Genomic DNA, 24,018 nt, shown 5'->3' with positions numbered 1-24,018 from the left:
ATAAACTGGAAAACACATTCCCATCGTGGGAAGCAGCCGCTGACTACCAAGTTCACACGATGGGCAGGGGAAGAGGACGTGGAGGCCGAGGGGAGGGTATCAACATCGGACACAGCTTCTGTTGCACTGAGAAATAATTTATTAAACACATATAACACTGGGAATCAAATGCATTATAAAAGTAAAAAAGTAAATTCTATAAAGTGATAGTGGCTGACCTAATTCATAAGAGCTTTTCTTCACTCACCCCAAACTTTAATAACATCTTCCGAAAGGCCGGATTGTGGAAGTGTGTGGTTCACTTTAAACAGATGTGTAGTGTAATAGTATCTGGAATTTAGTGTAGATCATTGTTTCGTTAGACTAAAAAACCATATTAATTTAAACGACTGCTCTTTTTAAACCCTTTTTAAGCCTGGGAAAATGAGAGACGAGTGGAGCAGGTGTGGGTCCTCTGCCCCAGGACAGGGCACATCTCTGGCACAGTCTGCGGAAAGCAGTCTGGGACAGAGCATCCCGGCGGCATTTTGACACACACTTTTAAAATGTGTGGAACTTTGTTAAAACCGTCTCCATTCCAGATCAAAGGCCAGCAGCAGCCACTGGATGTGTTCATCTGCGCGAGTGGAATTTTAAATAACCCGTCTTAGCACAGTCACCGAGACACGGCAACTTCCAGCCGTGAACAGAACTGGGGCTGGCTACTCCACTTCCCAGCAAGTTCCCCTCAGTTTCCAGAAAGTACATGGAGTCCGATATACCAACTGGGATCTCAAAATGCTGCATGAGTACGAAGCTTAACAGCAATATGCAAAACAGTAGAAATAAAGTGAGTAACTTATTATAAAAATGAAACAAGGCACTTTTGACAACTGTCCGCGAAGCTGAAATGAACACTTTTTCCTAAAGCTGACTCACAGACCCCAGGAGACTTGTAAAAAGTGCAGGCCCTGACTCTACTCACTAAAGAAATTCACCAATTCAACTTGGCACGAAAGAGTTTAATTACCATAAAGTGCATCACTTGGCTAAATATATTAAAAAGAAAATCGGCCAAGAATAGATTATAGTAACATATTTACACATATGGGAATAAAAAGGCAATGCCAGGAGCCAACATAGTTAGGAACTTTGATATATATATACACACATACATATATATATATGTGTGTCTTTTTTTTTCTTATAACTCCTTATTTACTCAGAATCTGTATTTTCAAACGAGTATGCCTTGATTAGCAAAAAGAGGTAGTGTTCTGAAAGAGGCAAACTCCTGATTCTACAGGTAAAGATTTAAGATGAAGATTATGTGGAAAATAAACAAGTATAACGATAACCTGGATGCTTAGTATAGTATTTTGATATTAATGAATTATAGGCTATTTAAAATAAAGGCTATTTTATGTAATTACAGCTCTTTCAAATAATTTTCCTTTGGTACCAGAAAGTTTCCTACTTTTAAACAGCAGTTAACATTCTAAATAAGCAATTTCTATTTGGAGATGGTAAACATGTCAATATTTAAAACAATTATTTACCACTGACTTAAAATGTCAGTGAAACTATAGCATGTCAGAGACACAAAGGAGTATATGATAGCAACATGCAGTTCATTTCCATCTGACCAACATAACTAGTAATTTAAACACACATTAGTTTGGAGCAATATATTGGCAAAACACCAAAATAATTTATGCACACTATAAATACAAAGATTGAATAAAAGACAATTTAAAGCATCAGGGAATATATTTCCTATCCCAATAACTTCTCTTTATGTAAACTTTATACACATGCATTCTTGCTGTTTTCTGTAAATGCTTCAGTCTTTTTATTTTTCAACGTTGGCCGCTCTGCTGGGAAGCTGCAGAGACAGAGGGAGCGCCACGTGGTTCAGTCCTCCTCAGTATCGTAGGCCACTTCCGCCACTTCCACCTCCGCCGCACAGGCTTCGGGCTCACTGAGACGGCGGCGCAGCTTGTCACCAGCTCTGAGAAGAAAGAGACGCGTCAGTGTCAAGGCTGGTGAATGCTATCACCTTTAAAATGGAAGAACACTGGAATATTAATCAGAAATGTAACATTTTTCACGTGTCACTGCCAGAGAACTTTCTGGAGCTATATTTTTAATTCCTCAGCTCTCCCAACAATCACTTATCAATAAAAATCTAGTTTGTAATTACCCTACACACAAATTTGTTGTCATAATTATAGCTTAACCATTATCACTGAAGTATTAATAATTAACTTGGACTTATATGCAATAAAAATTCTATGGGCTTTAAAAAATATGATTTTTTGTCATTCTTGTCGTGTAGGCAGGGTGCTGGTGAGTATAGTGCCCACACTGAGAATGGAAAAAGAATGACATTGTGGCAGATTCTAGTAATTTATCAAGATTTACAAAAAAATTAACTGACTCACAGCCCAGTTCATCAGACATGGCTTCAGTTCCAGTGATAAGCAAACGTGCAGCGGGACGCCTGAGCCTCGTGTGTAGGACGGCCTAGAACACCGTCCTCCTGTTTGCCCAGGAGGCTCAGGCTCAGGCACAGCGAGCTCATAAAGATACTCTATCGACTACTCTAACACTCTCCCTGCAACGCCGCAGGCTAGGCCGCAGCAGACGGAACATTCCACACCTGCACTCTTCAGCCAGGACTTCTGGCTCAGCCTCGAGCGCAGGCGCCGCCACCTTCGGGACGCGCTCGCCTTCGGTGCCTGACCAGTGCGGCGGCTCCTCGCGGTCTGAACACAGCGCTCTGCAAGGAATGACAGCGCAGGTTAGCTCCTTCCCAACACTCGCCCGGCTGAGACGGTCACGGCGGGAAGACTGCAGCTCTCCTGACGGACACTGTCAAGTCTGAATGCAGTCACCCGGCTCACGCACTGCTGACTGGGAGTCACAGAAACACCAGTGTTCATGCTTAATTTAAAACGATTTTAGCATCAATACATGGTGACAAGAAGGCAAACTGGAAGTTTTGTATGTGAAAATTTGGCATACATGCCTAGAAACAAAGATACCATTTAAATAGCCACAATGAATAATGCTTATCCTGTCGAACAGGTAGTGGCTTATTATCCTGCTGTTTCCCATCCTTCAAATGTTCAGGCTCCTAAATAAATAATCAAAAGACAATTTTCTCAACTACAAGGAAGTACGCCTGAAGTCTATGACTCCATTTGGAACTAGGAATTTCCTAAATCATATGAAAATACAAGGCGTCTCCCCCAGAGTAGTGCGAACTGACTTAGTCTGGCTAGAAGCACAGGTATGGCAACACACCTGATCCTGCTCTCTAGCGTGTCTATACGAAGTTGCTTCTCACCGAGCAGTTTCTTCAGCGATTCCACCTCTTTTTGTTTTTCAAGTAATTCTTTCTGAAAACGGTAGTTTGTGTCCTCTAAAGTTTCGCAGAAAGCCTTAGAAACAAACAAACAAAAATTATGTGCAGGAAAAGAAAGTTAATTACGTATATAGTGTCTTTCTCAAGATCATGAGAAGTCAAGGAACATGGACAATCAAGATAGTAGGTTTGCAACCTAAACGACTTGTCTGTACCTTTTCTGGTCTCTGCTATCTTAGCTCTTTGTCTGAGGAGAATATGTGATAGATCTTTCAGTGTAGAATAAAAAATTACTAACCACCACTGTATGAATTTTTATTCTCCTTAGTCTGTTTTTGCCCTGTCCTAAATAATTATATTTTAAGAAAAACACCTTAGGCTTTGATTTCATTTGTATTAGTTCGGTAAGTAAACAGTAAATCTAAAAGAATCTACAAACTAATGAGAGATTTAACCAAGGATGTGACATATGAAATAAATATACAAAAATCAATAATATAAAATAAATTAGAATAAAAATATCAATTATGATATAAAAACATAATTTCTATAGCTTCCCTTAGAAGTTTAAGAAAAAAATTTAAACCTTTATTGAAGGACTTAAAAAAAAATAGACCTAAGTAAGCAAAGATCTCACAGGAAGATTCACTCCTATGAAGACAGTACTCTTCAAAATTATGGAAGAGAATGTAGTCAACTTAAAGAACAAGGCAGGGAACCCTAACTTGCCAGACAGAGATGCTAAAGCCACAGTAATGAACAAACCATGGACTGAACAAACAGGCAACCTCAACAAAAAAACCCAAAATGATGAGAGAGAGAGAGAGAGAGAGAGAGAGAGAGAAGGAGGGAGAGGGAGAGAGAGAGAGAGAGAGAGAGAGAGAGAGAGAGAGAAAGAAAGATTCTGGATTTGAAAAGTATAATAATTGAAATGAAAAATCAACAGCAGCCTGGAGATGTCAGATTGAATCAGTGAACTTGAAGATGGATCAACATAGAAACTGTCCAACTTGAAGAACAGAGGAAAAACAATGACTGAAGAAAAAAGAACAGCACCTCAGAAACATGAAGTACAATATAAAGTGTACAAACAGAAGAAAAACCAAGATGGCGGCATGGGTAAACACCGGAGATTGCTGCCTCGCACAACCACTTCGAGAATACAACTAAAAGACTGAATGGACATCATCCAGAACCACAGGAAGGCTGGCTGAGTGGAAATTCTACAACTAGAAGGAAAGAGAAAAGCATACCGAGACTCAGAGGAGGTGCATGCGGAGAGGGCTGGCGGCTGAGGACACGGTTGTCTTTTTCAATTGGGAGGGAGTCTCAAGCTCTGAGCTCCAGCTCCGGGCGAGTCTCTGGGGACCCAGACTCATACGAGAGAAACTGGACTGTCTGGCATTGGTGGGAACTTGAGGGCGGCTTTCTCTCAGAGGTGCTTGCAGCGTTTGCCGGGACACTGAGAAGCTGGGCCTCTGAGGGCAGCCATAGCTGCTTGCTCCGCCCTGTTGATCCCCTGGGACCCCGCCCCGCCCAAGCTGCAAGCCAAGCACAGAGGCTTTTGCATATGAAAGGCCTGGCCCTTTGCAATCTGCAAATTACCTAACAAATTGCAGCCTCAGGCAGAGGCTAGATTAGCACCTCCTTAGAGATCCAGGAGCAAGTGTGCCCAGTGGTCAGAGTGGGACCATCCAGATTGCAGCTCCTCGGATCCATAAAGGACACATTCAGGGGGCAGACTCAGTGAGCACCAAAGCCCCACGGAAGCAAGTCTTGCCCTGGAGGGGTGTCTCCAGCACAGAAGTTCTCCCACTGCAGACACAGCTGATTCTCACAGCCAATTGGCCTGGAGGTCAATTCCTCCCAGTGATACCTACAACAATCAAGGCTTAACTACAACAAGACTGTGCACAAAGCCCACAAGGGGGTGCACCAAGAGTGTCCTCCTCAGGTAATTGGGGATGCTGAGCCACTGGGCCCTATAGGACATCTAGCACAGGAAGCCACTCTATCAACACAGGGAAGCAGCCAAAATGCGGAGACAAAGAAACAGGACACAAATGACAGAAATGGAGGAAAGCAAACTATTGGATATAGAGTTCAAAACCACACTTTTAAGGTTTTTCAAGAACTTTCTAGAAACTGCAGACAAATTTAGTAAGACCCTCAAAAAGACGGATGAGACCACCGATAAATGTAGTGAGATCCTTAAGAAATCTAGTGAGACCATCGAGGGTATGAAAAAGGACCAACTAGAAATTAAGCATACACTGACTGAAATAAAGGATATTATGCAGAGTTCCAACAGCAGACTAGAGGATCGCAAGAATCAAGCCAAAGATTTGAAATACGAAGAAGCAAAAAACACCCAAACGGAAAAGCAAAACGAAAAAAGAATCCAAAAATACGAAGACAGTGTAAGAAGCCTCTGAGACAGCTTCAAGCGTACCAACATCCGAATTATAGGGGTGCCAGAAGAAGAGAGAAAGATATTGAAAACCTATTTGAAGAAATAATGACAGAAAACTTCCCCTACCTGGTGAAAGAAATAGACTTACAAGTCCAGGAAGCGCAGAGAACCCCAAACAAGAGGAATCCAAAGAGGACCACACCAAGACACATCATCATTAAAATGCCAAGAGCAAAAGACAAAGAGAGAATCTTAAAAGCAGCAAGAGAAAGAGACTCAATTACCTACAAGAGAATACCCATACGACTGTCAGCTGATTTCTCAACAGAAACTTTGCAGGCCAGAGGGAGTGGCAAGAAATATTCAAAGTGATGAATACCAAGAACCTACAACCAAGATTACTTTATCCAGCAAAGCTATCATTCAGAATTGAAGGTCAGATAAAGAGCTTCGCAGATAAGGAAAAGCTAAAGGAGTTCATCACCACCAAACCAGTATTATAAGAAATGCTGAAAGGTATCCTTTAAGAAGAGGAAGAAGAAGAAAAAGGTAAAGATACAAATTATGAACAACAAATACACATCTATCAACAAGCGAATCTAAAAATCAAGTGAATAAATAATCTGATGAACAGAATAAACTGGTGACTATAATAGAATCAGGGGCATAGAAAGGGAGTGGACTAACTATTCTTGGGGGGGAAAGGGGTTGGGGGGATGTGGGAAGAGACTGGACAAAAATCGTGCACCTATGGATGAGGACAGTGGGGCGGGGGGTGAGGGCAGAGGGCGGGATGGGAACGGGGTGGAGGGGAGCTATGGGGGGAAAAAAGAGAAACAATCTGAACAATAAAGATTTAATTATTTAAAGAAAAAATAAAAAAAATAAAGTGTACAAACATACATGTAACAGGAATCCCCCAGAAGGAGAAGGGTGGAAGAAAAGGACTGAAAAATTATTTGAACAAATGATGGCCAACAACTTTCCAGGTCTGATGTTGAGCATTAATCTGCCAAATCCAAGAAGCTGAATGAGCCAAAGTATGGCAAACACAAAGAGATGGATACCTCAATACATCATAATCAAGCTGCTGAAAGCCAAAGAAACAAACCCTCTGAAAAGCAGAAGGGCACAATGACCCATCGTGTAGAGGAACGACAATAATCAAAGGCAGACTTTCAGCAGGAACAGTGGCGTCCGGAAGACATTGGGATGACACTGAATAGCGAAGGAAAAGGACCTGTTAACACACTATGCTTCGAAAATGAACATTCTCAGAGGAACAAAGACTGAGAATTTGTTGCCAGCAGACCTGCCCTAAGAGAGATATTACATGAAAGCCTTGAAGCTGAAAGGATTGACTGATACCAAACGATAACACCAATCCACAGGAAGAAAATAGTAAATCTATGAGTAAAGATAGAAGAGTGTGTAAAATACTTTTTCTCATTTTTTCTCTTAAGTCCTTTAAAAGACAAAAGATTGTGAAAAGAAATAATTACTGCGCTGTACTGTTATGCATAGGTTATAAAATATACAACCGCAGCAACACAGAGGGAAAGGCAAAGAGAACAGTCTGGAGCCAAGTGTTTAATTCCTTGGAATTAAGTTTTATTCTGAAGTAGACTGCGTTAAGATGAACACTATAATACCTCGAGCAGACTAAGAAATAACTAAGAAAAAAGCGAAAATTTCTACAGAGGAATCAAAATGGCACACTTATTTGTTTCACACAATGAAGTTAGGCAGTTCAGGGGAAGACCCAAACCCATGAGAAAGAGAGGAAACAAATTGGAAAATGGCAGATGTACAAGGCAGATATGTCAGAGCCTATAAAAGACCAACACCCAGCCATATGCTATGTAGACGGACAGACTTTAGATTGACAGACACAAACAGCTTAAAGCAAAGCATGGAAAAAGCTACGCCATGTCAACAGGAGCCATGAGAGTGGCAGTAAATAGGACTGTGGTGTCGACATGAGGACAGGGAACTAGATCAATGAAGAAAATTAAAAGTCCTTTTATTTTCATTTGACTTTTGATAAAGGTTTCAATACAAATCAGTCAAGGGAGTGACACAATTAGATATCTATAGGAACTTAAGACTCTAACCTCACACCTTACAAAAACATTAGTATGGGATTAGGCCAGAGACCTAAACTATAAAACTTCTAAGAAAAAAAGTAGGAAAAAATCTTTGTGACCCTGTATTAGGCAAAGAGTTCTTATGATACAACATAAAAAGCATAAGCCATAAAATAATAAAATGAACTTCATTAAAATTAAAAACATTAACACTTCACCCTAACCGGTTTGGCTCAGTGGAGAGAGAGTCAGCCTGCGGACTCAAGGGTCCCAGGTTCGATTCCGGTCAAGGGCATGTACCTTGGTTGCGGGCACATCCCCAGGAGGGAGTGTGCAGGAGGCAGCTGATTGATGTCTCTCTCTCTCTCATCGATGTTTCTAACTCTCTATCCCTCTCCCTTCCTCTCTGTAAAAAAATCAATAAAATATATTAAAAAACATTAACACTTCAAAAGACCAATAAGAAGATGAAAAGACACATACAGACTGGGAGAAAATATTTATAAATGATGTATCTGATAAAGGACTTGTCTCCAAAATAAAGAACTCTTACAACTCAATAAGACAAACTAAAAAAATGAGCAAAAGGCTTAAGTAGACAATTCATCAAAGAAAACATGAATGGCTAAAAAGCCCATGAAAAAGTGATCAACATAAAAACATCATTAGGGAAATGCAAATTAAAACTATGAAATACCACTGCACACCCACGAGAACGGCTGTAATCCAAAAGACAGATAACATAATATTATTTCATCAATGCTCTGGTCATTCAGAGCATGCCCTCGCCTCACTCCTCTCTCTGCAGCCTCTCTCCCACTATCTCTGCATACACTTGGTACAGGCACGTGTAGGACAATAGGGAGTGGTGGGGATTGGAGGGTGCTTGCTCTGTTGAAAAGGGCAGACAGCTCATCCTGAGATACTTGAAGCCTATGGGAAGGAGACCCAGTGGCCACAGCTCTACCGATCTTCCAAGAGGAGCTGGGATGTAAATTTTAAATGTAAAATCACCCTAATTTTTAAAGCCTAGGAAAAAAAAAAAGAAAAAATATTTGTGAGGAAACTGGAACTTCATACACTACTGGAGGGAATGTAAAATGGTTCAGACATTTTAGGAAACACTTTGTAAGTTTCCTAAAAAAGTTAAACATGATTTGCCATATAACCAAATATTCCTCTCCTAGGAATCAACTCAAAAGAAATGAAAGCACAGGTCCACACAAGACTGTTCGTAACAGCGTAGACTGGAAACAATCCCACTGTCCCTCAATGGTGACTGGGTAAGCAAGATGTGGTGTATGTATACAATGGAAAACCATTCAGTATTAAAATATTGATAGAGGCTATAATGCAGATGACCCTCAAAAACATTAGGCTAAGTAAAAGAAACTAGATGCAAATATTATGTTTTTATATATACAGAATGTATATAATGTTATAAATACTGTACATATAAAATTATATAACTGAATACTGATCTTATATAGGCGCACACACATACATACATATATATATAGTGTGACTGTATTTATATGAAATATCCAGAAAAGGCAAATTTGCGAGTGAAAGCAGACCAGCGGCTGTCAGGGGCTGGGGGCAAGGGCTACACAACGGCTATAGGATTTTTCCAGGTGATGGGAGTTTCTAAAACTGGATTATGGCAGAGCTCTAAAAATGTACTAAAATTGTTAAATTGTACATTCACAATGGAAAAGCAAATAGCAACTTTTATGGATAAAGACTTCAATAAAGCTGTTTCTAAAAAGCCATGGTATTCACTCTAATACAAAGAACTGACTCAGTTTAATTGAAAACATTATAAACCTACCAATTAAATCTGTTCCATTTAAGCACCATTAAACATTTGGGGAAAAAACTCAGAGAAAAATTCTAGCTAATCTATTATTACGAAATCTGCTTGGATAATCTAGCCAATTGCTTCAAGAAATAGGCCACGTTAACACGTCAATTAGTGTAATCTGAGCAGCATCAGCCCGGGCTGAACTGATAAGAAGACAATACCTTCTACCTCTGAAAGTGAGTTTTCACTTTGATTTCACCTGTAGGTTCCTGACTTTGATACTCAGACGGAAGGAAACTCAACATACAAATAGTACTTTTAAATGCAGTAAAACAAATTTGCAAATAATTTTTTTTGAAATAGTACAAATAAAGAGGATATAATGCAGGACTTAATTTTAGAGCTGCGCTGACGACGTGACATCTATGAGTTTTATGTTTTCACTGAACCAGGTAGGTACATGCATTTCATTGAAAGAAACCTCTGACTCAAACACTAAAAAGCTTTCTGTGCAAAACCCCCATGGTCTGCAGTTATGATATTTTGCTGTTTGCTATTCCATCCCAGGAACAATGCAGTTACTGTGTTGAGTTATTGTTCCTCTCTTCATGCGACATATAACACGGCACTCACCCTGCTTTCTTCCAGGCTATCGAATGGACCTGGTGGATCGTCCAGACAAAGAAACTCTCTCACCGCCAGGCTTTTCAAAGGGAAAAGAAAATTAGCTGGGGTACAAGTAAGTTTACCAAAGACTGCAAAAAGCAAGTTACTTTGGAGCTATACAGTGTTTTAAGCAAGTTGGCTGCTGATATACCAAAATAAACGAGCTGGGTTATGTGGCTTCATGAAAGTAACCAAATATAAACATAAAATATATAGAAGATGCAGAGCTTTCAAACTATTTTCTAAGATCTTATGAACATAGAGATGGAGAATTTATGCTACTTAAAAACTACAGGACATAAAACATAATTCGGAATAACACTAAAGGGACCAGTCTAAATGGTGAATAGATAAGAGATGATATCTTTTCAAAGGAATGTCAGCTTGAAGTAGTCTAAAAATGGCACTATCCTGTTATGGAGAAATACTATTTCTAACTTATACTCCATTTGTTTCTTTTTTAGGAGATACATTTAAAGTAACATCTAAAGTATTTATTCTGAAAAAAGTTAAGAATTTTCTTGCAATCTTTTTTGTTATACTACTTTACTTAAAATATTTTTTCTTAAAGATTTCAAGGGGAAATTTCTGACCATGCCGTTGCTGAATTACCATAACTTTTGAAATAATGAAATACGGTATTGTTATGTTTAAGCTCTGGAATTATCAGAAATAGGGTAAGAGTGTAGAAAATTAAGCTCCCTTTTTACAAAAATAGTCCACTCTCTAAAAGAAACTCTGGACAGACACAACTCTGTGCATGTTAAATCATAAATGTGGATATTTATCTTTTAAGGCATAAGGGACAGGAATGTAATTTCTAATGCACTTTATAAAGGAGACGCCGACCTTTGCTGAAAAGGGAATGGGGACTTTGAGTCCAGTTCAGGCCAGATAGGTTGATGACGACAGGGGATGGCCATGAAGAGAAAAATGGAATTTTTAGTGAAATGTTCCCAAAGAAAAATAACCTGAATTAATATAGAGGAGCAGTGTCAAGAAAGCAATCCAGATCTGAAAGAAGAGCACATTTCTGGGCTGTAAAATCTTGACAATATAAGTAATAAAACACACACACAGTCAAGGACACAGAGGAAACTGGAGTACCCATATCCAGGGAAGAACAGAGGCGGAAGGGATCTAATGTGGTGGAGCGTTAAGCATCCATGGCTTGCTTTTTATCCCTTTAATGTGTTCGGCCAAGAAACACCTCCCGGAATGGGGACTATTCCGTCCTGTGTTTGAGCCGCTGAAACTTATCCCTTCCCTGAGCTGGGACTTTCCTCCTCGCAGCTTCTATTCATGAGTCAGCTCTGCTTTTTGGAACCACTCAAGATAAATCTAAGTCCTTCTTCATATGATAACCCTAAAATATGTCAACAGTGTTATATTTCCTCTAACCTCACGTCTTCTCCACGAAGCAATACTGATACACCAACATTTCCTTTCCTTTTCATATCACAAACTTAATTGACTACTTAAAGCTTACAGGGTCTCTGCATTCATGAAGCCAACATTTTTTCCAGACTTACTGAGGTATAATTACAAATGCACACATTTAACATGTACAGCTTGATTTGATATATGCATACGCTGTGAACGGCAATCAAGCTAATTAACGTTTACATTATCTCACATTTTCAAAGTACGTTGTACACACAGGGCAACATATTCAATTTTATTTAATTTTCACAGCAATCATGTACAGTGAGGATGGGCACTATTTCCAATTTTACAAACGACACCAAAGTCCAGAGAGGTAAAATGACTCCTCAAGGTCACACAGCACAGCCTGGTAGAGGCAGCTCTTAAATCTCTTCCAAGTATAAACATGTGCCTTTTTCTACCTTTCAATTCTCTTCCCTTCTACTTTGGTTCATTTGGATTCTCTCCCCTTGCCAGGCACCTCCCTCACCACACTCAACCTGCCTGTGCCCCTCGCTGATCGAGGTTTCTGGAACACTGCTGATAGCACAGAGAACAGGACCACCTTCGTTCTTTTGGTTTGGATATTATACTTCCCACCTACCCATTATTTATATCGGAAAACCATCTATTAGGCAGAAATGAGCTACAGGAAATAAATTATCTCGAGATTGAGAAGTCAAAAGTTTGGATGAAACCGTGAGATAATGGCTTTTAATATTGAAAAGCAAAGTGCTGAGCAGTGTGGGAAGGGCCTTTTTAATACTTTCCGTGTTTGACAACCTAACATGAGACATTATTTTTTCATGGGCTCAGACCCTGGATGCCCTAATCCTTTAGTAACAGTTTTATGTTCACAAATTACTCTAATCACTGGAAAGCTGCTGCTGGAAAAGAAAACGTGGGTAAGGGAACTCATGTCTCTTTTTATACCTTCAGTTTATAGTAGCAATTCAGCCACGATCAGCAGTGATGCCAACAGGGACTTGGCTATAGGAATCTGTTTTTGGAGAGGCTTTTCCATTTTATTCTCGTTTTTGGAGAGGCTTTTCCATTTTATTCTCCTTCCTAAAAATCCTCATGACCTAGGGCTCAGCAGAGCTCTACTCAGATGAAACCCAATGGACTCCCTAAGTTTTTTTTTTTAAACATCACCTGAGGATATGTTTATTGATATTTTAGAGAGAGAAAGGAAGGAAAGAAAGAAAAGGAGAGAGAGAGAGAGAGAGAGAGAGAGAGAACAAAATACTCCAAACAACTGAGCCACCCGGCCAGGGCTATGGGGCTAAGTTTTTTTCCAGTATAGTTCTGAGTTCTATCCCATGCCCTGCTTTCTTTAATCTGCAGCATTAAGGATGAAATTTAAACTGGTTTTGCAACTCTGACTTACAAAACACTTTTCAGTGGCTCATATATATTTCTTCTGCTTCAAAGGCCTGGGAGAGGCGCGTCGTACTCCCCAGCTGGGCCTGCCAAGCAGAGGGACAGGCGCTCCCAGAGACGGTGCTGGAGGAACGAGTTCCTCCTCAGAAGTCCCGATGCCCTGCTCCCTGGAGAAGGAGCCCTCGCCCTGCGTGCTGACTGGAGAAGCTTTAGACCTGACAGGTGTCTGACTGCCACATGCCCGGTTCTGCTCAGTGACTTCCCATATGTTATCAACGTGTGCTTTATAACTAAGTGAAGTGAGTTCAAACCAAATATACCAGCATCTATGTTATCATAGAGCAGTGATGGCGAACCTTTTGAGTTCGGCGTGTCAGCATTTTGAAAAACCCTAACTTAACTCTGGTGCCGTGTCACATATAGAAATTTTTTGATATTCGCAACCATAGTAAAACAAAGACTTATATTTTTGATATTTATTTTATATATTTAAATGCCATTTAACAGAGAAAAATCAACCAAAAAAATGAGTTTGCGTGTCACCTCTGACACGCGTGTGATAGATTCGCCATCACTGTCATAGAGTCTATGGCTTAAACAGAAGTCATTTTATTTATTTTTAATATAAGTCATTAAAAAAAAGGTCTTATACTTTAAAAAAAAAAATTTCCCACTGACAGGTTCAACTCCATCCCTAATCTCTCTCCTGTATTCAATCCTTTACACCAGTGGTTCTCAACCTGTGGGTCGCGACCCCTTTGGTGGTAGAACGACCCTTTCACAGGGGTCGCCTAAGACCATCCTGCATATCAGATATTTACATTACGATTCATAACAGTGGCAACATTACAGTTATGAAGTAGCAACGAAAATAATTTTATGGTTGGGTCACAACATGAGGAACTGTGTTTAAAGGGCCAGAAGGTTGAGAACCACTGCTTTACACTGTGCTTCTGCTGGACCTGATTATGAAGTAAAGCACCAGGCCAGGAGAGAAAGTGCCTGACTGAGGGAATACCCCACACCTGGAACTAAAGGTGAGGCAAGCTCAGCAATTTCCAGTCCCTTTTTGTTACCTAGAGCAGCGGTCGCCAACCGGTGGGTGGTGAGGTCCGAAAGGTTGGCGACCGCTGACCGAGAACCGTCTTAGGACTAGGAAACCGGAGATAAATCAGGACCAGTGCTGCCTCACCTGGCCTGAAGAGGAGCCACAGGTGGCCTCCTTCCGCCTGTCTTTATCATCCCGGCAAATGTACCTCTGATCCTCTTAAAAAAGTTTTACTGTATTTTCAAACTTCTTAAAAAACTGCTCCATCCAGTGAACCTTCTCCTTCTATTTACTGCTTTATTTTCCTTTTTTCTTCATAGGTATGAATCAGTTTACATTTCACAATTATAAAAAAGACCAGTCATTTAATAGCTAAATGTGCTCTTTATCTTAAATATTATACTTTAAAAGGAAAAAACACCCCTAAAGCTAATACTGACAATTCATTAAGAGGTCAATTAAAAATTAGGTAGAAAAATGTACTAAAAATACTAGATACTAATTCTGTCAAAACAAGATTAGGCACCAAAGGTCACTGCATGAAAGTATTATTGAGGGATTTCAGACAGAAATATCAGTTAGCATTTCCCATTATTCTCCACCAGTTAAAAGAAATATTTAAAAAAAATGACATTAAATGCCACCCTGATGCCACCCTGAGGGTAGGCATCGGGATTGGGGATCGAGCTGGTGACAGTGTGGGAGCTGGCTTGTGGGTGTGGAGCTCATGTTTGGCTTCCCGTGGGGGCCTAGTTCAGACCTTGATGATCTCACCTAGTAACTTTAGCCCATGTGTGCCCGATGCTCAGCCTTATTCCTTCTAATCCAGAACAGTACTTCAAACCCCAATGTTACTTCAAACCCAGCTGAAACCCACCCAGCCTCCTCCAGCAAGAGGGAGCACAGCCAAAATCTTGGTGTGGCATAAAGCCCCACAGGTGGTCAGGAAAGCCAGGCCCTGAGGAAGTGGAGTTTTTACTGGGCGCTGAAGGATGTATAGGCGTTGTCTAGGCCAGGGCTGGATGGGCAGGAGTGTGAGACATTGCCTCTCCAGGGAGGCTCTAAGGGACAATGGAGCAAGGTTACTGTGCTGACGGACAGAGGATGACAACAAAACATGAAGTCAGAAAGACAGGCAGGGAGGCAAGGAGCAGGATGAGGTAAACTGCATTAGAAAAGATCCCTGTGCTGCCAAAGGGCACGGGAGTCCGAGTGGATGAGAGAGACCAGGAGAAAGTTCCGCAATAAGCAAGGGGAGGTAACAACACTCATCAATAACTCGGGGTTGATGGAGGGATGGGGGGCAGTTGGCAGAGTTGAGTGGAATTTAAAACATAAAGGAAGGGATAAGGGGCGCTGGGTAGACAGCTGCTGGTTTTGGGGGGAATTCTGGAGAGTCAGCTGTTGAGTCTGTTTTCGGTTCAGGTCACTGTGAGATACCGGTTGTCAAGGAGCAACGGCATGTGGACCTGAGAGGGGTCTGGCTGGCAGCTCCTTTCTTAAGGAAAGCGAGGGTGGCGGGCAGAGGCCTCAGGCGGCCATCACGCTTGGGCAGCAACATTAAGCAGCACGATGTGTATTACGTGTAATAGGTGATATAAGAAACTGAGAAAAAGGGGTGAACAAAGTGAGACAGGATGGCTTTGTTTCCCATCCTATGTGACAAACTATTAGAGTTATAGACACAGGTATCTGTATATGCTATCGCTGCCTTGCAAATGCTCTCTACTTTTTTTTCAAAATAGTTTTAATTTTCTTGATAATGTAAGTTCCAAAATTAGATACCCAGCTGGTAGTAAATCACAAAGCAATTTTCTTGTAAATATATTGAGAAGCAAAACACCCATATAGATCCTTTCTCTCCCTTTATAATGGTTCTTGGTATTTTTGATTGACCTTCTATATAAATTAACTCAATTTCACAATTTTCATATTTTTACATTACTTTGAAAAAACATAAAATATATTACCCTCAAAATTATATAGTGTCATATTAGCCAAAAATGTGAAGGCCACTTTGTTTAAATGATTGCTAAAATACTAAAAACTAAAAATCAAGTTAACAGTTGAGTGGTCTGAATAGACGATATGCTGAATTTTTAACTTTGCTGGCTTGTAAAAGTGTTAATACAAATCAAACACCAAATAGTCCTTACTGAAAAAAAGCAAGAAAATTCCAGGCAGTGTTTGTTAGTGGACAAGTAATTATGCTTGTTTTATAGATTTTGTTCCCTTGCGTAACTATGGTCCTAGACTTATTCTTCGGTTTTAACTAGTTGTTGAAATGCATTTATAACCTCTTATTTCAGTTTGTTACATACCAGTGCGCAATGTCCTTGTGAGCTACTAAATTTTGAAGAAATGCTTGCAATCCTAACTTTCTATCTTCTAAAAAGTCGGCATTGTAATTATCTTTAAACCAGCGTTTTGGTGGAAGTGCTAATCGAAAGCCTGGAAACATCTCTTTTAACTGAAAAAGAAGAAAAAAGAATATACATTGTTCAACTTTGTTATACCAAGTCTACAAATCTCTCCTGTTGACTAGGTACAACTGCTCATGAAATAAGCTTAAAATAGAAGAACTGAATCCAGCAAAGCTTTCTGCACCTTGTTTTGCTCTTGACTTCTCCCAGGTGTGTACACACAGGAGTTACAGTTGCTCCACCTCCTTGTCAACACTTGCATTGTCTGTCTTTTCAATGGTGGCCATTCTAGTGGGTGTGAAGTAGCTTTCACCTTAGCTTTAATTTGGATGGCTCTGTTGACAAATGGTGCTTATTTGCATCTGCATATCTTCTTTGGGGAATCATCTATTAAACACTTTAGACCCTTCACTTTTTAGAAAAAAAATTAGTTATTTGTATTTTTGTTAAATTGTAAGAGTTCTTTTTATACTCCAGATATAAGTCCTTTCTCATATGTATGACAAATATTTTCTCCCAGATTGTGACCCATTTTAACACTCTTCACAGAGTATATATTTAAAATTTTAATGTTATTGAATTCACCCACTTTTGTCTTTTATGGGTCATGCTTTTTTAGATCTAGAAATCTTTGCTCACTCGAAGGTTGCAAGGATATTCTTGTATGTTTTCTCCTGGACATTTATAGTTTTAGCTTCTACATTTTGGTTTATGATCCATTTTGCATGTTTGGCTTAAATTTTACTTTCTTAGGGAGAGATTTTTCCAACCTGCTAAGCTGTGTTAGATTTGCCTTTATACACTCTGTTCAAGTAACTAACTGTGTAACAAGTCACCTCAAAACACAGTGACTTAGAGAACCATTTATGAGGCCGTGGACTCTGTGGGCGCAGTGAGGCTGGCTTATCTCCGTTCCACAACGAGCTGGGAACTCAGCTGGAAGATCCGAAGGTGGGAGCTGGAATCACCTGAAGTTCATGCCCACATGTGTAGAAAATGATGCTGGCTGCTGGCTGAGGCCTTAGCTGTGGTATCAGCCACAACCTTAACATGGAATGTCTTGGACTTTCTCACAGCATAGAGGCTGGGCTTCAAGGGGGAACATCCCAAGACAGGAAGTCAGGATGAAGCTGTGTACTCTGTATGACCTGGCCCAGACAGGCAGCATCAGTGCCTCTGTCCTTTATTGGCTGAGTAGCCCAAGGTCACCCAGGTTCAAGGGGGAGGGGACATAGATTCAACCCCTTGATGGTCAGTGGCAAGATTATGGAAGAGCAGATGAGACTGAAAGCATTGCTGTGAACATTTTTAGAAAAGACAACCTACTACAAATTCAAAAATCACCACCTTATTTTTAAATGACATTTATCACAATGTAAATAACGTTTATTTAATTTTGGACTCTCCTGGACTAGTGATTCTAAACGTTGGCTGCACACTGGAATCACCCAAGGAGCTGTGAAAGATATTAATGACTACGTCCTACCTCTGACAGGTTTGCATTTAATTAGCTGGGGTGTGGCCTGGGAACTAATTTTAAGAAGCCTTCCAGGGAAGTCCAAAGGACAGCTGAGGTGCCCTAACCGGTTTGGCTCAGTGGATAGAGTGTTGGCCTGCGGACTGAAGGGTCCCAGGTTCGATTCAAGGGCATGTACCTTGGTTGCGGGCACATCCCCAGTAGGGGGTGTGCAGGAGGCAGCTGATCGATGTTTCTCTCTCATTGATGTGTCTAACTCTCTATCTATCCCTCTCCCTTCCTCTCTGTAAAAGATCAATAAAATATATTTTTTTAAAAAAAGGACAGCTGAGGTTGAAAGCCATGTGACTGCTCCGCGATGATTCTGTCGTACTCACTGCTGCATCCCTCATGCCCAGCATGGTGCCTGCTGCGCTATAAGCAGTCAGTAGTCTGTGTTCTGTAAGTGCATGAGCGAAATAAAACCATGTACACTCACATTTCTGTTCTTAAATGTAAAACTGAATGCCACAAGGTAAGAAAAAGGACTGACCAAAGGGAAAAATCCACAGTGTAAAATGTTAAAAAATCATGTTTTGTCTATATTTCTATAAATATGTGAAGATAAAACAAAGAAGCAAAAACTAGAAAGCAACTTGGACTACTGAAAACCTTGATTTGATTTCAAGATGTTAGATATTTTTGGTCTTGGAATTTTATTATTTAATGTTTGTAGTGAAAATAATAAAAGGCGTGAAGGGGAAATAAAAAATCTTTTCATTAAGTTTGAGCATTAAAATTTAAATGTCCCATATGACCACATGCATAGTTAGGCGTTTTTCCTCCTTAAAAATTATCCTTAGGGGAAGATGTCCCACAATTAACTCCTCACAAAGTGTTTATATTATGGGTACTTTGTACTATAGATTATGGGTAATTAACAACTTTATTTTGAATAAAGTACAATTTGGAAACTATACATTAGCTTAAAATAACTTTAATAAATGCTAGTTTTTATCTTTCATTACATTAAAACACATTTCCTGCAAAAATGACATAATAACAGGCATTTGATGTTTCTATAAACAAGTTTCCAAAAAGGACCCATGACCTCTGCCCCGGTGCTGCTGCTGTGATTTCGCCACCTTTCCCAGTAAAAGGGATTCTGCAGCTGTAACTGGGATCACTGGTGGCACAGGGACATTATCTGTGAGCCTTCCTTGTGCTGGTGGCAGAGGAGAAAGTCCGAGATGCCAGCAGGAGGCCTGGGCTCCCTGGCTGGGCTGCTGTCGGCCGGCACAGGGCTGGAGAGTGGCTCCCGGAGCTAAGCACCACCTCTGGCTGACAACCAGCAAGGGCGCAGGGACCTCAGCCTTACAACCCCGAGAAAGAGAACTCTGCCAACAGCCTGAATGAGCCTGGAAGCTGATTCTTTCCCGGAGCCTCCAGATAAGAGTCCAGTGGAGCCAAGAGCTTAATACTGACCATGTCTGAGCCTCAGCAGCTGACCCAGCTGAGCCCACTCAAATCACACCAGATAATAAACAGGTGTATCTTAATTATATTTGTGCTAATAAGGTTAAGATTTTCACATTTTTAGTTTTTGTTTTCAAAAAAGAAAGTTATGTGTAGAGATGGGACTTCAGGCTATTAAAGTGAAATGAAATGGTATTTTCTTAGGAACTAGCAAAGGGTTATCTTCATTTAAATAATTCACAAGGAAGAAAAAACACAAATATAACAGATGAATTGTGTGAAACAGATAATAATTCAAAACTGAAAAGCTGGTTTTAGATTTGTTAAGTACTTACTTTATCATTAAGCCTGGAGAAGTCCGTGTATCTTCTGAAAACTACCCAGCTTTCTTCCGGGTTTTTCTTTACTTGTATCTTATATACCTACAATAGGGGAGGGTTCAAGATATGTGTAAAGATATTTAAAAATTCAAATCAAATATCTAAAAACTTTTACTTGACAATCTAGGTCCTAACAATTACTATGTAAAAAATATCAGAAATAATTTAAAACCTGAAATGTACAAATATTTGATGTAGGCACAAAAAGCAAGATTTTTTTCTTAAGAAACAAGACTTTGATAAATCTGTGACAAAATGCCTTTTTTGGGGCACACTAATAATAAATGAACTTATCAGTTTCCAAAATATATTTTATGCCACATATTTTAAACTAATAAAAAGAATAACTCGTGCCTAAAAAAGCTATGAAACACAGCTACTCTTGTCTTATACCAGGGGTGGGCAAACCTTTTGACTCGAGGGTCACAATGGGTTCTTAAACTGGACCGGAGGCCGGAACAAAAGCATGGATGGAGTGTTTGTGTGAACTAATATAAATTCAAAGTAAACATCATTACATAAAAGGGTACGGTCTTTTTTTTTTTTAGTTTTATTCATTTCAAACGGGCCGTATCCGGCCAGTGGGCCGTAGTTTGCCCACGGCCGTCTTATACAATCAAATTAATTTTTAAACTCAACACTACAAGGCAAAATTTTGAAATAAATTTGATGTTTTAATCTTCAGAGCTGAAATACAAGCTAAAAAATATCCACATTAGATAAAAGTTTACATTCTATAATTATGCACAATTATCTAGGCTATTGAATAGAAAAACTTGTTTGAAGCATGTCACTATTTTAAAAAGCTTACAATAAGAATAACTAGATTCTATCTTTTTAAATATATTTTTTTGTTGATTTCAGAGAGGAAGGGAGAGGGAGAGAGAGATAGAAACACCAATGATGAGAGAGAATCATTGATCGGCTGCCTCCTGCACACTCCGCACTGGGGATCGAGCCCGCAACCCAGGCATGTGCCCTTGGCCGGAATCGAACCCGGGATCCTTCAGTCCTCAGGCTGATGCTCTATCCACTGAGCCAAGCCGGCTAGGGCTAGATTCTATTTTTCATAAGTATAATTTTAGAGTTTATTATGAGGAAGTACTTTTTATAACAGAATCTCAAGGAAAATGTGGTAGTTTCTGGTACAGTATTCTGGGCTAAGCTATGAAGACGACAGCATCTGCCAAATGACGGACACTCTTCTAACAGGTAACTTGTCCTGAAGTCGGCTGTGCAATAACTTCCCACTGTGGCTCTGAAGCTGCACTTCAGCCGTGAGGCTACTGGCCACCTAAATGTGGCTAGTCCACGTGGACAGTGCTGGCTGTACCTGAAATGTGGCCAGTCCATGTGGACAGTGCTGACTGTACCTGAAACGTGGCCAGTCCACGTGGACAGTGCCGGCTGTACCTGAAACGTGGCCAGTCCACGTGGCCAGTGCCGGCCGTACCTGAAACGTGGCCAGTCCACGTGGACAGTGCCGGCTGTACCTGAAACGTGGCCAGTGCCGGCTGTACCTGAAACGTGGCCAGTCCACGTGGACAGTGCCGGCTGTACCTGAAACGTGGCCAGTGCCGGCTGTACCTGAAACGTGGCCAGTCCACGTGGCCAGTGCCGGCTGTACCTGAAACGTGGCCAGTCCACGTGGACAGTGCTGACTGTACAGGGACTGCACACCAACCTTAGTCTCCCCCCTTACAGACAGACTTCTTTCAGCTTTTAAGGGGAGGACATAAGGGTGACAGATGAATCCTTTAACTTTGAAGTAAAACACAAGTGATTTATCTGTGTAACATATAAAAGTGAGGACCCTTTAAAGTGTCCAGAAAGTCCTGATCTGAGATAAAAGGTCATAGTGCCTGGCACTCAACAGGTTCTCAAAAAATGTTAAATGAACCACTAAATGAACAGGACTAATCTTGTATCTGCTGTTACCCCTTCCTCTTTGAGGTCTTGAAAGACTATGTGCCACTGCCTTAAATTTGCCTGGGAACTTGCATTTTCACACATATCACCTCGATGAGTCAATGTGAGGATATGAACCACCAATTTATTATAATTTTGAAAATCACTCTAAAAAAGGTCAGGCCCGGCCGGCTTGGCTCAGTGGTTGAACATCAACCTAATGAAGCAGGAGTTCATGGTTTGATTCCCAGTCAGGGCACATACCCAGGTTGCGGGTTCGATCCTTAGTGTGGGGCGTGCAGGAGGCAGCTGATCAATGATTCTCTCTCATCATTGATGTTTCTATCTCTCCCTCTCCTTTCCTCTCTGAAATCAATAAAATATATTAAAATTTTTCTTAAAAAAACGTCAGATTCATGAAGATTTCTCAACACATCATCACTCTTACGATAATTTAACTGTAAAGATTGCCTCTTCATGAATTTTCTGAATGATTTTTTTCTTGCAGGTCCTTCTGTACCAGCGGTTCTCAACCTTCTGGCTCTTTAAATACAGTTCCTCATGTTGTGACCCAACCATAAAATTATTTTCGTTGCTACTTCATAACTGTAATGTTGCCACTGTTATGAATCGTAATGTAAATATCTGATATGCAGGATGGTCTTAGGCGACCCCTGTGAAAGGGTCGTTCGACCGCCAAAGGGGTCATGACCTACAGATTGAGAACCGCTGTGTACTGCTGTAAATCTGTAGCATGAAATGGCATAAACATATAAACTGTACCTCAAGGAAATACAAGAGAAAGAACAGGCTATTTCAACTGATATGTGAATTCGCAAAGTTGCTGTATACATAACCACATAAGCTGGAAAAATTCAAACTAGCAAAGAACAAAAAAAAGAAAAAAAAAGAAAAGAAAAAGCAATTGAGAACATCCAACATCCACACCTACACATAAATCTAACCAAAAGATGTCAGACCTCTGCCCTGAAAACTACAGAACGTCATTATAAAAAAACAAATGACTAAGTAAAGGACTGAGTTCACAGATTCCAACGCAGTACTGTAAAGGTGTCAGTTTTGCCAGGTTGGTCTGGGTTCGACCCAATCCCAATGCCAAGGGTCCGGAGCAGCCACAGTCCTGCAGCACACCACAGCTGGAGAACGAGGGCTGCCAGCAGCAAGGCCTACCAAGAAGCTTTAACACTCAGGACTGGGGAATTGGCAAAGGAGGGGAAAACGGAACCCGGAAACAGACCCACACATTTACGGTCATCTGATCTGTGTCATAAGCAACATGCAAATGCAGAGGAGAAAGAGTGGTCTTCTCAATAAAAGCCTGCTCACTGGAATGCACACGGAGAAAGAAAGGCCTTGACCCTGCCCCACACCATGGAAAACACTTAATTCCAGATGGTTTTCAGATCTAAGTATGAAAGGCCCAACAATAAAGCTTTCAGAAGAAAACATAGGACATTGTCCAGAGGGAGTAGGCAGATTTTAAAAAGTGCTGACCATATAAGAAAAAGTTCATAAACTGGACTACATTAAAAGTAAGAACCTTTATTTATCAAATGCATCACTAAGGGAGTGAAAAGGCAAAGCAGAGAGTGAGATGATATGATACATGTTCTGAAAAAAGTCTTATGACCCAAATGCATAGAAAACTATGCATAGATAAAGTAGAAAAGATCTTGAACAGACTCTTCACAAAAGAGAATACCCAAATGGACAAAAATGCCTTCGATTTAATTAGTCATTAAGAAATGCAAATTTAGACCACAGGGTGATATCACTCTACCCACTGGAATCGCCAACATGAAAAAGATGGAAAGCACCCTATGTTGGGAAGGTGTGGAGTAGCTGGAACTTCATACACAGCCTACGAGTGTAAATTCGTACAACCTTTCTGGTACATTGTCCGTCTCTTCTAAAGTTGGGTATATGGTCCAGCAATTTCATTCCTCGGCTGATATCAAACAGAAATGCATCTATGAGTTTATTGAGTGACAAGTACTAAAAGGTTCATAGCAGTAGTACTTTCAAGAGCCTCAAACTGGAAATGATCCAAGTGCCCTGCCACTGGAGGATGGATGAACGTTCACGTAAAGGAATAGTATCAGTAATAAAAATGTGCTACCTAGGATTACATGCAAGGTCAAGGAGGAGTCTCATAAACACAATGCTGAAGAAACATACC

General features: G+C 40.4%; 1 protein-coding gene across 6 annotated transcripts in view; it reads right to left on the bottom strand.

Annotated features, from left to right (window-relative positions):
• Positions 1 to 116: 116 nt before the first annotated feature.
• Positions 117 to 24,018, bottom strand: part of SNX16 (sorting nexin 16) — a 26,133-nt gene continuing 2,231 nt past the window's right edge. Inside the window, exons 3-8 of one of the 6 annotated variants that reach the window (XM_014467502.2) lie at positions 19,866 to 19,952; positions 16,497 to 16,645; positions 10,287 to 10,356; positions 3,289 to 3,425; positions 2,642 to 2,761; positions 117 to 1,990 (exon numbers count right to left, since the gene is read on the bottom strand). In XM_014467502.2, the coding sequence (XP_014322988.1) occupies positions 1,894 to 1,990; positions 2,642 to 2,761; positions 3,289 to 3,425; positions 10,287 to 10,356; positions 16,497 to 16,645; positions 19,866 to 19,952 (660 nt within the window). In that variant the 3' untranslated portion in view covers positions 117 to 1,893. Of the gene's footprint in view, positions 1,991 to 2,641; positions 2,762 to 3,066; positions 3,119 to 3,288; positions 3,426 to 10,286; positions 10,357 to 16,496; positions 16,646 to 19,865; positions 19,953 to 24,018 lie in introns of those variants that run through there. The other 5 variants (XM_014467501.2, XM_014467506.2, XM_014467505.2 and 2 more) reach the window with 5 other exon arrangements.

The sequence above is a fragment of the Myotis lucifugus genome, unplaced genomic scaffold (assembly GCF_000147115.1).
Source record: "Myotis lucifugus unplaced genomic scaffold, Myoluc2.0 scaffold_400, whole genome shotgun sequence".
NCBI lineage: Eukaryota > Metazoa > Chordata > Mammalia > Chiroptera > Vespertilionidae > Myotis > Myotis lucifugus.
The sequence above is the reverse complement of the archived record's forward strand: the minus strand, read 5'-3'. Positions and strand labels throughout refer to the sequence as shown.